Source organism: Diabrotica virgifera, chromosome 3, assembly GCF_917563875.1.
Source record: "Diabrotica virgifera virgifera chromosome 3, PGI_DIABVI_V3a".
In the NCBI taxonomy this organism is placed as follows: Eukaryota; Metazoa; Arthropoda; class Insecta; order Coleoptera; family Chrysomelidae; genus Diabrotica; species Diabrotica virgifera.
The window spans coordinates 172931703-172947895 of record NC_065445.1 but is presented as its reverse complement, the minus strand read 5'-3'; the positions used below and the strand labels follow the sequence as shown (position 1 = coordinate 172947895).

Below are 16193 nucleotides of genomic sequence, written 5' to 3'. Positions count from 1 at the left end.
AATGTTTTAGGTGTAGACGAACAGCACAGAGGTATAGGACCCAGCAAAATATCGACGATTACAAGCGTTCTAAGAAAGAACTGGGCAGATAAATCAAAAGGGCTAAGCGTAATTGTTGGCAAAATCTATGCACTGCGCTAGAAAATGATGTATGGGGAGAAGCATACAGAATCACAATAAAAACTTTGAGGTCAGAAACCCCGTACAGCCTCTGTTCACAAAAAAGGAATGAAATAGCGAACATACTTTTTCCCACAAAGCCCCGTCAAACATTCGCCCAAGTCAACGTTACTGTTCAACCCGACGACTTCTCGGCGGAGGAAATAGCAGTAGCAGCAAATAATATAAAAGTAGGTAAAGCAGCTGGTCCAGATGGTGTACCTCCAGAAGCGATTAAGATCATCATAGAAAAATATCCTGAAATAATCAGGAGGATTTTCAACAATCTCCTCCATAGGCAAGAGTTCCCCGACCGGATTAAACAGGCCAGATTAACGCTTACTTTGAAACCGGGGAAAGACCCCGATATAGCTAACTCATACAGGCCAATCTGCCTGTTGGATTGCTTGGGAAAATTCTATGAATATCTAATAAAGAATCGTCTGGAGGAGGATCTGCAAAGAAAAAGAAGTATCTCGGATAGACAGTACGGATTTAGAAGATCCAGATCCACAATAGATGCGGTAAAGGCAATAACTGACACGGTCAAAGAGACGAGGAAAAGATGGGCCGTTCTCGTGATGTTCGATGTGAAAAATGCATTTAATTCTGCCAATTGGGGTCACATCGTCAAAGCTCTGGAAAAGTCAAGAGTGTCAGAATATTTAGTAAATATAATTAAGAACTACCTTAATGAAAGGTATGTCCACGTGGCGAAGCCTAAAGACCTGCAAACCACAGCAGGAGTACCGCAAGGATCCGTACTGGGACCAACATTATGGAATGTTCTGTATAACGGGGTTCTGGAAATTACCTATGGAAGTAAAGTCAAAGCTATTGCGTATGCAGATGATCTAGCGCTACTGATTCAGACTCAAACGAACTGGGACTTAGAAGACATAGTGAATAAAAGTTGTAGGAAAGTATATGACTGGATGAGGGAACAAGATCTCGAATTGGCTACACATAAAACAGAAATTGTCATTTTAAAAGGCCCAAGAAAACGCCCCAATCTAACTTTCATGGTAGTTAGTACAAGAATAGAGCCGACAAATTGTACTAAATACTTGGGCATACACCTGGATACAGGTCTTAGATATACCAAACATCTTAGTAAAATAGTCCAGAAAGCAGAAGGAAGGACCAGTGCATTATCAAAGATCATGCCAAACATCGGCGGACCAAGCAGTCATAAGAGAAGAATGTACCTTCAGGTAGTGCATTCTACTCTTCTGTATGGTGCCCCCATATGGTACGAAGTTTTGAGAAGGACAAAGTATAAAAACATGCTGGAAAAATCACAAAGAAAACCCCTCTTGAGACTAACAAGTGCGTACCGGACTACCTCGACAATTGCCCTTCAGGCCATATCAGGTACGCTCCCCATTCACCTCCTAGCCAAAGAAAGAATGCTATTATATGCAAATGATTACGGCCACTTGCCCCACATAAAGTCTGAGGTAAGAAGACAGATGTACCAAGAATGGCAAGGTGAATGGGAGGCACAAATCGAAAAGGCTCAATGGACCAAAAGGCTCATTCCAGATGTGGTGGCCTGGTCTGCATGTAAGTATATAAGATTAAATTACTATTTTACACAGTTCCTCACCGGCCATGGTTCCTTTAGATCGTATACGTATGTTATCAAAAAGACAGTAGATGACCAATGTTCAGAATGCAACGTCAGAGATGACGCTCAATACTGCATATTTGTCTGCAGGCTCTTTGAAAGAGAGAGATTGATTCTAGAAACAAGGTTAGGAGAAATCTCCATTGATAACGTTATGCAAAAATCTTTGCAAAGCAAAGATAACTTTAATTTGGTAGTCGATCTGATAACCGGAATTATGAAGAAAAAGGAGACGCTTGAGAGAGCGAGAGAGGATCAAGGTGGATAGACTTGTACTGGATTGATGGGACTAAACGACAGACGAAGTATATATGTGTATATGTGTTTGTGTGTACTATGTATGTTTGAATGTCTGTATGTGTAAATATGTGTATATTTTAAGCATGCCATCATACAGATAATTATTTGCCTGTTGTATACATTGTTTTCTTTTCTTTTTTTTTTATCCTTTTGGAAAAGATATCTGAGCCGTATTAGGCATGACAGACTGTCCCGCTACACTCGAAGTTACATCCGCCAAGGAATTTGTACCGTGTGCACCGGGGGAGAAGGGGGTGGACTTTAGTTGGTAGGCAGTTAGCCAGAGGGTGCCCGTAGGCAGGACTTCTTAGGGGGAAATGCATGGGGGTAAACTCTTCCTCTCTGAATCCAACACACGCTTAGCCATCCTTAAGTGGACACGGCTAGGTACGGTATTTAGAATATTTACCACCTCCCCCCAAAAAAAAAGAGTAGAAAACAAATGCTAGGATGTTACTGATAAAATTATCAAAATTCTCAAATCAATTTTGAATAATGTCCGGTTCACATTATTCCAGTAAAAGGCTGGACTGGATTATATCGTCTACATCTACATTATTCTAGTCATTCAAAATCATCTCTAAGATTGGTAACACTATAGTGACAATGCTTTAATATTAATCAAGCACTAGATTGATATAATATTGGATATTTAAGGTAATTATATTTAAGAACTTATCCCTTTACCTATTGCATTTACATTGTATTGTTACTGTTGAATAAAAAATAATAATAATCACTAAATCAACTTAGTATTATTTTTTATATACAAGATGGACAACCGCTTTTCCAGAATAAGAAAATGTAAACTATTACATTTTTAACTTTTCTGGCAGCAGTAAAATATATTTGTCTCAATTACTTTAATTTAAAAAATTCCAGTGGCATTTCACTGGAATAATATGAACCGGACATAAAGACAATAGGGCTTTTCATCGATTGTCATTTGTTTCGAGCTTCTGTCATATGTTGTATAATCTGTGTATAATATTAATATAATATTAATATAAATACACGGATCGCAGATTATATGACTTATGACAGAAGCTCGAAACAAATGATTGTAAATGAAAAGCCCTATACAGTCGGAAAAATGAAAGAATAGGGCGTTTCATCGATTGTCATTTGTTTCGAGCTTCTGTCATGTGTCACATAATATTAATATATGTGTCTACGTCATACGTCTTTGGTTTGTGTCAAGGTATATACCAATAACGTATGACGTAGATATATTAATACTATGTGACACATGTAAGGGTCGACAAGACAAGAATTCTTGTCTTGTCTTGACAAAAAATCAAGAAATTTTATAAAATCTTGTCTTGACGATTTCTTGACATCTTATATCTTGTCTTGACGAAAGAAATTTCAAGATCTTGAAATTTCTTGATTACCTGGTCTGGTGATTCTTCAGTGACCTTTTCATTGTGTTGCACGCTAACACTGCTTTCACTGTCACTGGCTCCCGACCCCGGGGAGTTCTCGATCTGCATTTGTTTCCTGACGAACGAAAAATTGATATAGTCGGTTCGCTAAACTCAGACACGACTGGCTAGTGATTTTAGTATGTAATTTTTTGTTTTTGGCCAATTTTGCCAAATTGGCAAAATTACTAACTATTTAGTAATTATTAACTATTTAGTAATTATTTTTTTGTCAATTTTACCAAATTGGCCAAATTACTTACTAAAATCACTATCCAATTGTGTCTGAGTGTAGCGAACCGACTATATTCACGTTTGAACGTTTAGTTAAGTAAGGCTAATATTACAAAGTGGTAGTCTGTACCGGTTTCGTTATATTGTTGATGCGAGCTTGTGAATATTGATGATTAGTACATTAATGAAAATTATCTTTTATTTTTCCATAAGTAACATCGACTCTTCAGTAAATAGTATGTCAGCTGAATCATTTCGGTTTCAGTCAATATGAAATAATCAGTGAGACTAGGCCGTCCGCACATGGAGCGACGCTCGAAGTAATCGACTCGATTCCAATCGCGTAGATCTCTCCCCGTCACTTAAGTTCCTTCGTTGTGGCATTGAGTTCCGTACACGGAGCGTTTAGGATTGCAAATCTCCCCGTCTTGTACGACTCTCGTTCCGTGCGATCTGAAGCGAACGAGAAAGTTCGAGTGAGACGCACGTTTACAGTCATTATTTTATTTGTTTGCTTCGTTTTTGTTGATTTTTGACCTAAATTAAATTTTGGTCTTTTTAAAGATCGGTGAATGTTATGTTCGTTGATTGTAGTACTATTAGCTTTATGAAAATATATTGTTTGTAATGTAAAATTCTGGAAACATTGAACTTCTGTTTCTAGATGTTTATTATATAATTCGTTGAGGAAGTAGACAAATATCCTCAACTGTATAATGCAACTGTATAAAAATGTAATAATACCGTTCTCTTCACAGATCGAAATAGTCGTTTTGGTTACTATATAAAAAATGCGTTAATTTATAAAAACAGAATCGACTAGTTTGCGGAGGGCAATCGCTTATGACGCAGGGTTCGTACAAGACGAGCAAGATGCGCGAACTTCGAGACGTGTCTTCGATCGACCCATGTGCGGACGGTCTAACCCGACTACTAGTGCGAGTGTGAATACTGAGAATGACAAAACTGAAACCAGTGACCAGTGAGACTGTAGTGGCAGCAAAAGGAAAAAGCAGCAGCATTTAACAATGCAGGGTAGTGCTAGAAGTACTAGTGGCGATACTGGCACTACAGTCAGAAAAAAATTCTTTTTTCTGTCTGTTTTTCAAGTTTTCATTATTAGTCAAGATATTTCAAGATTTCTTGTTTTCTTGACAAGAATTCTTGGTATTGACATAAAATTTCTTGTCTTGTCTTGAAATCTAAAATTACTTCTTGTCTTGATCTTGTCTTGAAATCAAGACAAGATCAAGACAAGATCTTGAAATTTTCAAGAACTTGGCGATCCCTAGACACATGATAGAAGCTCGAAACAAATGAATGTAAATGAAAAGCCCTATACCCATGAACGATCACATCAATCACTTATTTTGTATTTGCTATCTTTTTCTATAACAAACATTTGTTATTTATAGAAAAAGACAGCAAATATAAAATAAGTGATTGAGTGATCGTTGATGGGTATTCTTTCATTTGTCCGACTGCATTATTTATTTATCAGCAAAAACTTTTCTATTTTGTCCGATCCGTCAAAGAAAACATTCAAACACTGTACATAATTAAAACCGAATGGTGGTAAATATAATATGAATAATTTTTTTGTTACAAATTAATTGTTGCAACAAATTGAAAAATAATTGCTCGATTTTACTTATTTGTTCGCATTTTTACTAATTTTTGATTTCTGGGTTTCAGAGTTAGAAGGTGCTAACTACGATACGCCTCCCAGATATAGTACATTATTTTAATGGATATAATATTGGATATTTAAGATATTTAAGAACTTACCCTTTTATTGCATTTACATTATATTGTTATTGTTGAATAAATAATAATAATCGCTAAATCGACTTGGGGTTATTTTTTATATACAAGATGGGAAACCGCTTTTCCAGAATCAGAAAATGTAAACTATTACATTTTTAACATTTCTGAGAGCAGTAAAATGTATTTGTCTCAATTAATTTAATTAAAAAAAATTTATACCCTGTATAAATAATTATTTTAATATTTATATTGCTGAATAGAGAATTAATTAACCTTTCGAACTAGTTATCGCACGATCCCTATTCTCATTTAAAAAATCATCGACTACGTCATCACGCTCAGATGTATGACGTCACTAGTATGATATACCTATACGCTATCGTAATTTAAAAATAAAAATCCACCCGTTTCAGGATTTATCTATAAAATCGCCTATTCTTGAGAAAATGAATTTATTCCAACCTAATCGGCCTCACTGCATATAATAAAAATCTGAAAATCTCAATAAACTTCTGAAGTCCCCTAGTAACACAACCAATGCAATATAAAATCCGTCAGGTGTTCGATGAAAATATAGATCAAACTCGCGATCGAATATGGGTCAACTGACAAAACAAATTGAACCAGATAAAAATGTGGATAGAAGCATTGATAAAGCTAATGAGAAAAATTTCATTTTCGTGTCGCAATTGGGCACTTGCTCCTGAAGTGTTCCTTTTTCAAGTTAAATTGCTTCTTTTTCTAACTTATCTACACCGTACTGATGGCCACTAACGAGTCCGAAACACGTGTCTACGCTGGTATTCCATCTTTTTTATATATTGTTTTGTGCATTCTTTTTTCCACTTTACGAGCCTTGCCAATAATTTTTCCATATCTACATAGGTATACCTATATTGTGTATACAGGGTGTCCCGAAAAGATTGGTAATAAATTATACTACAGATTCTGGGGTCAAGAATAGGTTGATTGAAACTAACTTACCTTAGTACAAAGCACATAAAAAAAGTTACAGCCCTTTGAAGTTACAAAATGAAAATCAAGTTTTTCCATTATATCGAAAACTATTAGATATTTTTTATTGAAAATGGACATGTGGTATTCTTATGACAGGAACAATTTTAAAAACAATATAGTGAAATTTGTGCACCCCATAAAATTTTTATGGGGTTTTGTTCCCTTAAACCCCCCTAAACTTTTGTGTATGTTCCTATTAAATTATTTTTGTAGTAAGTACTATTAGTTAAACAAAATGTTTTTAAAACTTTTTTGCCTCTTAGTACTTTCTTAAAAAGGCAGTTTTTATAGAGATATTTTGAATATTTGTCAAATCCACCACATATTTGTATATGGTTAAGTACGATTATTATATAGAGATACCTGGTAATAATATGAAAATTTATTTATAATTTACATTTTTAGGTATATTTTGAACCATATTAAACAAGTAGCCACACCCCGATAAAAGGTGCCTAATCGAAACAATATCAAGAGGCAAAAAAGTTTTAAAAACAGTGTGTTTAACGAATGTTACCACAATAATAGAACGTACACAAATATTTGGGAGGTTTAAAAAAATAAAAAAGAAGCCGCATCTCGATAAAGACTGGCTTATCGAAAAAATAATAAGAGGCAAAAAAGTTTTAAAAACATTGTGTTTAACTAATGGTACCACAATAATGATTTAATTGTTTTAAGGGAACAAAACCCCATAAAATTTTGATGGGGTGTACAAATTTCACTGTTTTTTAAAGATATTCCTGCCATAGGAATGACACACGTCCATTTTCAAAAAAAAAAAAAATCTCTAATAGTTTTCGATATATGAAAAAAATATCGATTTTTATTTTGTGCCTTCAAAGGGCTGAGACTTTTTGTGTGCACGATTGTATATAGGTAAGTTTGGTTCAATCAACCTATTTTTGACCCCAGAATCTGTGGTATAATTTATGACCAATCTTTTCGGGACACCCTGTATACAGGGTGAGGCAAATAAAGGGCCTATTAGAAATATCTCGAGAACTAAAGGCAAGAGAATCATGAAAATTGGACTGAAGGAGTTTTAAAGGATGATCTATTAAATGAAAATATTTTCATCACTTTGCAACTAACCGGAAGTTTGCTTATAACTTCGTTTTTTTAAATGGGACACCCTGTATATTTTTACATTTTTGGATTCTCCTCAATATCTCCTTTCTTGAAATATGAGGTTTTATAATATTATACAGGGTATTTTAAAAGATATTTACGTTTTTTTATTAATTTCGTAGCAACATTCACACCCTGTAGAATTGTAGTAGTTTGACATCTTAAAACTCTACTTACGTTCAAATGACTTTTAATATAGTCTACTATTGTTAAGAATCATTATTATAGCTAAATTTTTAATTTTAGTATACAGGGTTGGTCGAAACTCGGAATGAGTATTTGCTGAGTTTTCTTAAATGGAACACCCTGTATTTTAGTATTGTAATGAAATGATATTTTATGGTACTTTTTTATTTCTTAAGCATTCCCTATACCTAATTGCTTTAATTTGTGCTTAATTGTTAATCGCACCAACAATTTTAAGTACGTAGGTATTTTGATAGCTAAACTATTATTGGTAATTTTAAGGATCAGTCTGGATTAATATGTATTTATTTATGCAAAATTATTTGTGATTGATTTTTTTCACAGCCAACCTAATAAAATTTTACGTATTTTTTGTTGCAATTAATGTTTAGCTTGAATCACCAATAACTCACAAATTAAAGCAATTAGGTATAGGGAATACTTATAAAATAAAAAAGTACCATGAAATATTATTTCATTACAATACTAAAATACAGAATGTTCCATTTAAGAAAACTCAGAAAATATTCATTCCGAGTTTCGACTAACCCTGTATACTAAAATTTTAAAATTAGCTATACTAATGATTCTTAACAATAGTAGACTATATTAAAAATCACTTGAACGTAAGCAGAGTTTTTAATTTCAAACTATTACAATTCTACAGGGTGCGAATGTTGCTACGAAATTAATAAAAAAACGTAAATATCTTTTAAAATATCCTGTATAATATTACAAAACCTCATATTGTAAGAAAGGAGATATTGAGGAGAATCCAAAAATGTAAAAATATACAGGGTGTCCCATTTAAAAAACAGAGTTATAAGCAACTTCCAGTATAACCGGAAGTTGCAAAGTGATGAAAATATTTTCATTTAATAGATCATCCTTCAAAACCCCTTCAGTCCAATTTTCAGATTCTGTTGCCTTTAGTTCTCGAGATATTTCTAATAGGCCAGTTATCTGTCTCACCCTATATACCTATGTATATGTATATATATGAAGGGTCAGAGCGAAAAATGATGAATGTCAATGTTTGGTCATTTTGCGATTTTTGTGCAGTCTGTTAGCTTAGAAAGAGTACCGAGTACTATCAACCTGTGAAGGGCCAATGGGAAATAAAGATGATAATCGTCTTAAAATCACGTCAGAAGATTGGACGCAAGGGGGAAAAACAATGAATATGTAAATTTGTTTCTCATTTTACCGAAAATGCTTGCATATAGACATTCATCGTTCTTCCCCCTAACTCTTCTTATGTATACTATGGACTCGCATTAATTAACATACTTTTTATGTTTAAAACATCCTGGAGTAACCATAGGCCGCGATACCGTAAGAAATGGTTTCCATGAAGCCAATCTCCACAATCGAAAGCCGTTGAGGTGTCCACCCAGTGCCGCGCCAGCACGTGGTAGCGTCTGTGTGCAAAACATTTAAGTTAAAATAAGTTAAAAAAAGGTAAAATAATTAAATAAAAATAAAATCTTTGGCGTAACAACATAAAAAAGTAAAGATATAGGTAAACATGAAGTATTATGGAAATAAAAGGCAGATATCGAGAACTGAATTTTAAATCTTGCCCAAGTATACTTTCGCTCCTGGAGCATCATCCGGGGCGTTTAGCAATATGAGCAATAAATTACAACAAAAGTTTGACAGTTTTGTGGTTTGAAAGAAGTTAAAATTTTTAAATGTCAAAGTTCTAAAAATTGTAGAGTAGAAATGAATTCCAGTGACGAAGAGTTACAGTTTTTTTATTTGTTTATCGTAGATAAAATAGTGTATGAAACTGTGCGTGAAGCACTTTTTGCCAACTTACACGATATATAGCACTCGCTCTACTGTAGCTCGTGCTCTAAACATCGCGTGCGTTCGCAAAAAGCATACTTCACGAACTGTTTCATAAATAACTATTATACTATGGTGAATATCAATTTCATCTAATAGATTCTATAGAAATGAGAGATTTTGTCAACCGCTCTGAATTGGTGGTCGAATTTTTTCTAATAGTCCAAGAGGCAGCGCTGAAAAATCTCTTTGAATTTACTAAAGCTAAATTTTTCAGTTGATTACTGTGATTGTGTAGAGAAACATACTGCGGTCGGTCAAGCGAAACGTAGAACAGTGGTTACTGAGAGGGTATCAAAGTTGCTTTCCTACGAAGGTAACTAAATTCATTTACTAATGCTGAAAATAAGTACACACATTCTAAATTAAATATAAATAAAAGTTATTATAGTCGGTCAGCTGTATGACGGGACAGAGCCGGTCGGTCGGCTCCAGTGAATGTACAGGGTTATTCACTATATTTTGACACCCTTGTAAACTGCTTTATTTATAGAATTAGAAAAAAATGTAAAATACAAAAGATATTTGATTTTTAAATTATGATTTTTTGACATATATATCGTACTAGTGACGTCATCTATTTAAGCGACTTCTACGTAAGCGACTATTTTTTTTTAATGGGAATAGGGGTCGAGTGCTAGCTCATTTGAAAGGTTATTCAATTCCCTATTCAGTAATATAAACATTAACATGATTAATTATACAGGGTGTCCAAAAAAAGTTTTTAATTAAATTAATTGTTTAATCAATAATTAAAAAATTTTTTGGACACCCTGTATAAATAATGATCTTAATGTTTATAGTAATGTATAGAGAATTTAATAACCTTTTAAATGATCTAACACACGACCCCTATTCTCATTTAAAAAATAGTGGATTACGTCATCAGTCCCAGATGGATAACGTCACTAGTACGATAAATATGTTAAAAAATCATAATTTAAAAATCGAATAACTTTTGTATTTTACATTTTTTTCTAATTCTGTAAATAAAGCAGTTTACAAGAGGGTCAAAATCTAGTGAATAACCCTGTACATTCATTGAGGCCGACCGACCGGCTCTGTCCCGTCATACGACTGACCGACTATAATAACTTTTATTTATATTCAATTTAGAATGTGTGTACTGATTTTCAGCCTTAGTAAATGTATTTAATTACCTTCGTAGGAAAGCAACTGTGATACCCTCTCAGTTACCCGTGTTCTACGTTTCGCTTGACCGATCGCAGTATGTTTCTCTACACAATCACAGTAATCAACTGTGAAAAATTGAGCTTTAGTAAATTCAAAGAGATTTTTCAGCTCTGCCTCTCCGTTTATAAGTTTGAGTTTAGCAAAAGATCGTTCAGCAGTGCAACAGATATGTGCAATGTGCAGAGTGAGCAGAATGCGAAGAGTTATTGTTAAATTTGGGCAACTGCAGTTAATTCGTTTAAAAATATAAATTTAAAAATTTTACGAACATTATTATTTAATCCTTTTAACAAAGGCTGAAGGTGTATCTATAATTTCTTCAAACAAATCGTCTCTCTTTGTACCTAGTCAAGGTGATCAAATCTATTTTTTTTCAAATTTCTACACAAAAGTTTTAATTGTGAATTTTCTGTATTGTCGTTCAAATTATATTAAAATTTGAAAGATTTCAAATTTCCATTTCATTTACTGAAATTAATGCTTGGTTGAGAACACAATAAAAGAAATTAACTTTGTATGACATTTCAACAGCTGTTGACTGTTCACTACGTTCAAGCGTGCTGGCCGAATCTGCTGCAAGATAGGAATATTCAACACTATTTCCCTACCTCCCTACCTTCGACTCGCTTTGTAGCAACTTCGCGCCAGCGCGCTTGTGCGTAGTGAGAAACGGTCAACAGCTGTTCTCATTTTCTCTTGTAAATTACCCCGCGATTCAAACACATATTCCGGTGTGCATCACTTTACGATTTGACAGACAAAAAAGAAATTGAAAATAAAAGTTCACAATATTTTAAAAGCGTTTTTCTCCTCTGTAGACATTGATCAACTCTATCTACTGACAGGCAATACTGACAGACAATACTAACAGACAATATCTACTGGCTGTAGATATTGTACTTGACCAACTCACCTGGAATTTTGGGACATCTTGGATATTACTGCACCCTAATATGTCTGTGTAGATTTTGGCATTGGATCCGACCATCACTTGTAACACCGTTGCCGTATCCTCTATTTTTTCATACTATCACGTTACAATTTTTTGTGATATTATACATGAGCGGGACACCCTCAAAAAAGCGCTAATTTTTGGAGATACTGACCACGAAGGGATCAATGGCTAATTTTATTCATACTTTATATTTTAGAGGGTGCTGAAAACGAAAATGAGGTTTATTTTGAATTTTATGTGGGGGAACATTGTAAAAATCGCAATTTTAACCTAAAAATAAAAAAAAAAATGAAATCACGTTTTTTGCGTTTACCTCGCTACAACTCTGTTCCATTTTAATATTTTTTTCTGAAATTTTTACAGTATATAGCTCTAACATTTATGAAGACAAAGGTACCTGCTTCAAGTTTTTATTGTTATCATGATAAAGGTTATGAATTTTTCAAAGAAAAAGGTGCGGATTTGTGCATTGCAAAGTTTAATCGCAAAAGTTGTGTGACGAAGTTTAAAATTTAGCTTCTTAATCACGTTTATTTGAAAGTAGAAAGTACAAAGAAGTTTTCTGGTAAGTTTTAGATTAAAATCTTTTATAGAAAAAAAAAATAGTGCAACTCTTAATGTCGACCTTAGAAAAAACCCAATATAACGCTTATTTTTTGAGGGACAGACAATCTAGGTCTAATTTCTCACCTTCAATACTATCCTTGGATTATAAGCTTTCATTTGACACCTCATTTGTCATTCTACCTAATATAATGACGGAGAAGTAAACGTTCTTATTCTATTATTCTTGTAGGTACATTTAACATTAATTGAAATTATGAACGAAATGGCATGGCAATACTGTGACGCACAAACATAAGATTCAGCTGTGCGTTACATAGGGTGCACTAATACCCAAGATATCCGAATTTTGTATATATTTTCTTTAGACATTCCTTGAGGTAACGCTGTCGAGATATTTTTTGTTTTATGCTTATTTTTTATTTAACATTAATAAATATGTTGATTTTTCCCCATTTTTGGAAAAACCGTTGTTTTGACTTCCGGGTAATAGCAAAAAGTCAAAATTCGATAAAGCTAAAATACTCGACAGTGTTAGCTATAACACTTTATTGTATATGCTATGCTTATTTTTTGTTTAACATTAATAAATATGTTGATTTTCCCTCTTTTTTGCAAAAAAATCGTTGTTTTGACTTCCGAGTGACAGCAAAAAGTCAAAATTCGATAATGCTAAAATACTCGACAATGTTAGGTCTAGAAACTAATAAGCTAATAATTTTTTTTTGATTTTTTTGTTTACTATGATCAAACGATGAGTTCTGATGTTAACCGCAAAATTCATTGTTTTTTAGGCATATTTAAAAATTTGCCACCGTTGGCTTATTTTTCAATATTTTTCCTTGATTTTTTTTTGAATAATCTATTAATTTTACTGAATGTGAATATATAATTTAAAAATAAAGTAATTCTAGCATACAAAAAATTGTGCTTGAAATATTGATTTCAATCGCTACGGCCCCCTGAAGGATTAGCTATGACACGATTTTAATAGGCAACCCATCCTATAAATATTTGTCTATATATGAAATTTACTAAAAAAATGTTTCATCCGGCAAGCAGATGGGTACAGATCGACCTATATTCCGATCCCGTACTATTAATGCTCGTCCGTATCTAGCAGGGGTGGTCAAACTCCTTGATGGTCCGAGCCATTTTTCAAAAACTAAAATTTTTAGCGAGCCACAATAATTAAACAATAATTTAAAAAGTGTAAGAAAGGTATTAAATTTTTCTCTCAGTGTTTGGATTTCACGAATTTTAAAGTGAAATAAAATGGTTTACATCGTTGTTTCAAATATGAAAATAATTCTACAAGCAACCTTTACTATTTCAGGATACTTCGATTCGTCATCTTCCTTCCATCTTTTTCTGGGACGGCCTACTGATTTTTTACCGTCTCTTAAAAAAGCTGTATTTAACACTCTGTCCTCCTCTGATCTAATCACATGACAGCCCATATTATATTAGCTTTTGTATGTCTGACGATGTTTTCAGTACCATACACAGTTACCAATTCAGCTTTGCGACGTTTTCTCCACTCTTCTGCCAATTCACCTCTTTGAGGTCCAAATACCATTCTGAGAACTTTCCTTTCAAATACCAGCAGCTTATTTATTTCTCAGTGATGTAGAGTACGGTGTCGCGAAAAAAGGTCGCCAACAATTGGTCGAGCGAAAAAATGTCGCGCACATTTGAGCGCGTATCAAAAGGTCGCCGGCGAAAAAACAGCGCCGACGAAATAAGGTCGCGTGCAATTGATCGCGCGAAAAAAGATCGCGTCATGTTTTACATTATTAAAACCATTCAATTGGTTTTCAAAAAGGTTCTAAAGAAATTCTATTTGCATACTTTAACTTTATGCATTATGAGCCGATTAGTCTTGGAATTCCATCTAATTACTTTTTAATGTATTTTGGATGTATAAGAAGATGGGAAAAATAACGTATATCTAAATACTTTTTAATGTATTTTGGATGTGTAGGAAGATGGGAAATATAGGAGAATGGGAAATTATTTCATATGGTATTTTCAGGTTATTCAAGTGAATATACTTGAAAATTGAACAATTTTTAACATGAAGAAAGTATTTTTTTTGTTCTACGTGAATAATTTTAATATATGGATCTAAATTCAGAAAGGTACTTTCCTTCACACTTTTTACAGGCTTAGGACTGTCAGCAAAAAACTGGCGTGTTTAAAAGTGTTTGCTCTTCCTAATCGGATATCGTTAAAAATGTACAGTAATAATAGTTCTATTTACAGTATATATTACATACAAACGAATACCAGGTACCAGTTTACCTATTTTTGGTATTTTCAGAGACCGGTAATTAGCATAATTGGTTCTTAGTAGAAAGTCGTTATGCAGATTAGTGAAGAATAAGTAGTTTAGATAAGGGCACCTTATTGTGTAGGTATTTATTAGGAATTCCATGAAGTCATTACGATAAGACATTATTGGAAATGCTAAAATAAATATTGTACAAAAGTTCTTTGTCTAATTGTGCGTTATTCACTAATGTGGTAATTATTATTCCATATTCGTGAAACGTACTTTTATTACTTTTTAATGTATTTTGGATGTATAAGAAGATGGGAAAAATATCGTATATCTCATTATTCATTAGCTTGTCGATTTGTCAAGATGGTCTTAACTTACGTAAAGAGTCAAAAAGGTGCCAATATGTTGGTGTATAATGGATATATCCATAGAAAGGAAAAAACGATTGATCAAAAGACAATTTGGAAGTGCGCTCAGTACAATAAGCATAAATGTACCGGGAGAGTTCACACAGTGGGAGATAACAAAAACCAAATATATGACGAGCTTAGTACCAAGTAAACACCTTGAAATACAAAATGAACAAATATAACTGGTAGACAAATATATATCTGGGTCACGAAATTAAGATAGGTAAGGACAATCAAACAACCGAAGTATCCAGAAGAAAAATACAAGGATGGGCAGCATAGAGTGCTCTTAGGAACATTTTTAAGGGTGACATTCCAACTAACATGAAGAAATAAGTTTTCGACCAATGCGTGCTACCGGTGATGACCTATGGTGCAGAAACATTATCGCTCACAAATAAAACCGCACAAAAACTAAGAGTAGTAGCGTAGAGAAGAATAGAGCGATTAATGATAGGGGCCACTCTGCGAGACAGGATTAGAAACGAAGATCTACGAGCTAAGACCAAAGTCATAGACGTCATTGAAAGAAGCTGTAACTGAAAGTGGAAATGGGCTGGACACGTTGCCAGAATGAAGGACGGAAGATGAACTCGCAAACTAGTTAAATGGAGACCAAGAGCCGGTAAATGTAGCAGAGAAAGACCACCAACACGATGGCAAGACGACTTACGAAAGACAACAAAAAACTGGATGCAGAAAGCACAAGATAGAACACTTTGGACACAAACAGGGGAGGCCTATGTCCAGCAGTGGATTGAGAGAGGCTGATGATGATGATGATGATAATGTAGAGTCCATGTTTCACTTTCACATTGTAACCATTGGGCGAATAATTGGCATATACAGTCTTACAGTGTTGATTGTCTTTTTAGCAACTTAGATCTTAATAATGATGATAGGAAGTATAATGCTCTATTCCCCGCAGCTATCCTTGCTATTCTTATATGTGATTGTTATCTGTGATTACCGCCCCTAGATATTAAAACTCTTTTACTATTTCCAAGTTGTGGTCATTAATAATTATGTTCTGCCCAACTTTTGGTCTTGTATTTTTGGTTACCAGCATGTATTTCGTCTTCTCTTC

The 16193-nt window shown here is 33.9% G+C and overlaps 1 protein-coding gene across 1 annotated transcript in view; it reads left to right on the top strand.

Moving 5' to 3' along the window:
• Positions 1-5597, top strand: part of LOC126882220 (arrestin domain-containing protein 3-like) — a 115996-nt gene extending 110399 nt beyond the window's left edge. The window contains exon 8 of the mRNA XM_050647027.1: positions 5443-5597. Within this exon, the coding sequence (XP_050502984.1) occupies positions 5443-5495 (53 nt within the window). The 3' untranslated portion in view covers positions 5496-5597. The remainder of the gene's footprint in view (positions 1-5442) is intronic.
• The last annotated feature ends 10596 nt before the right edge of the window (positions 5598-16193 follow it).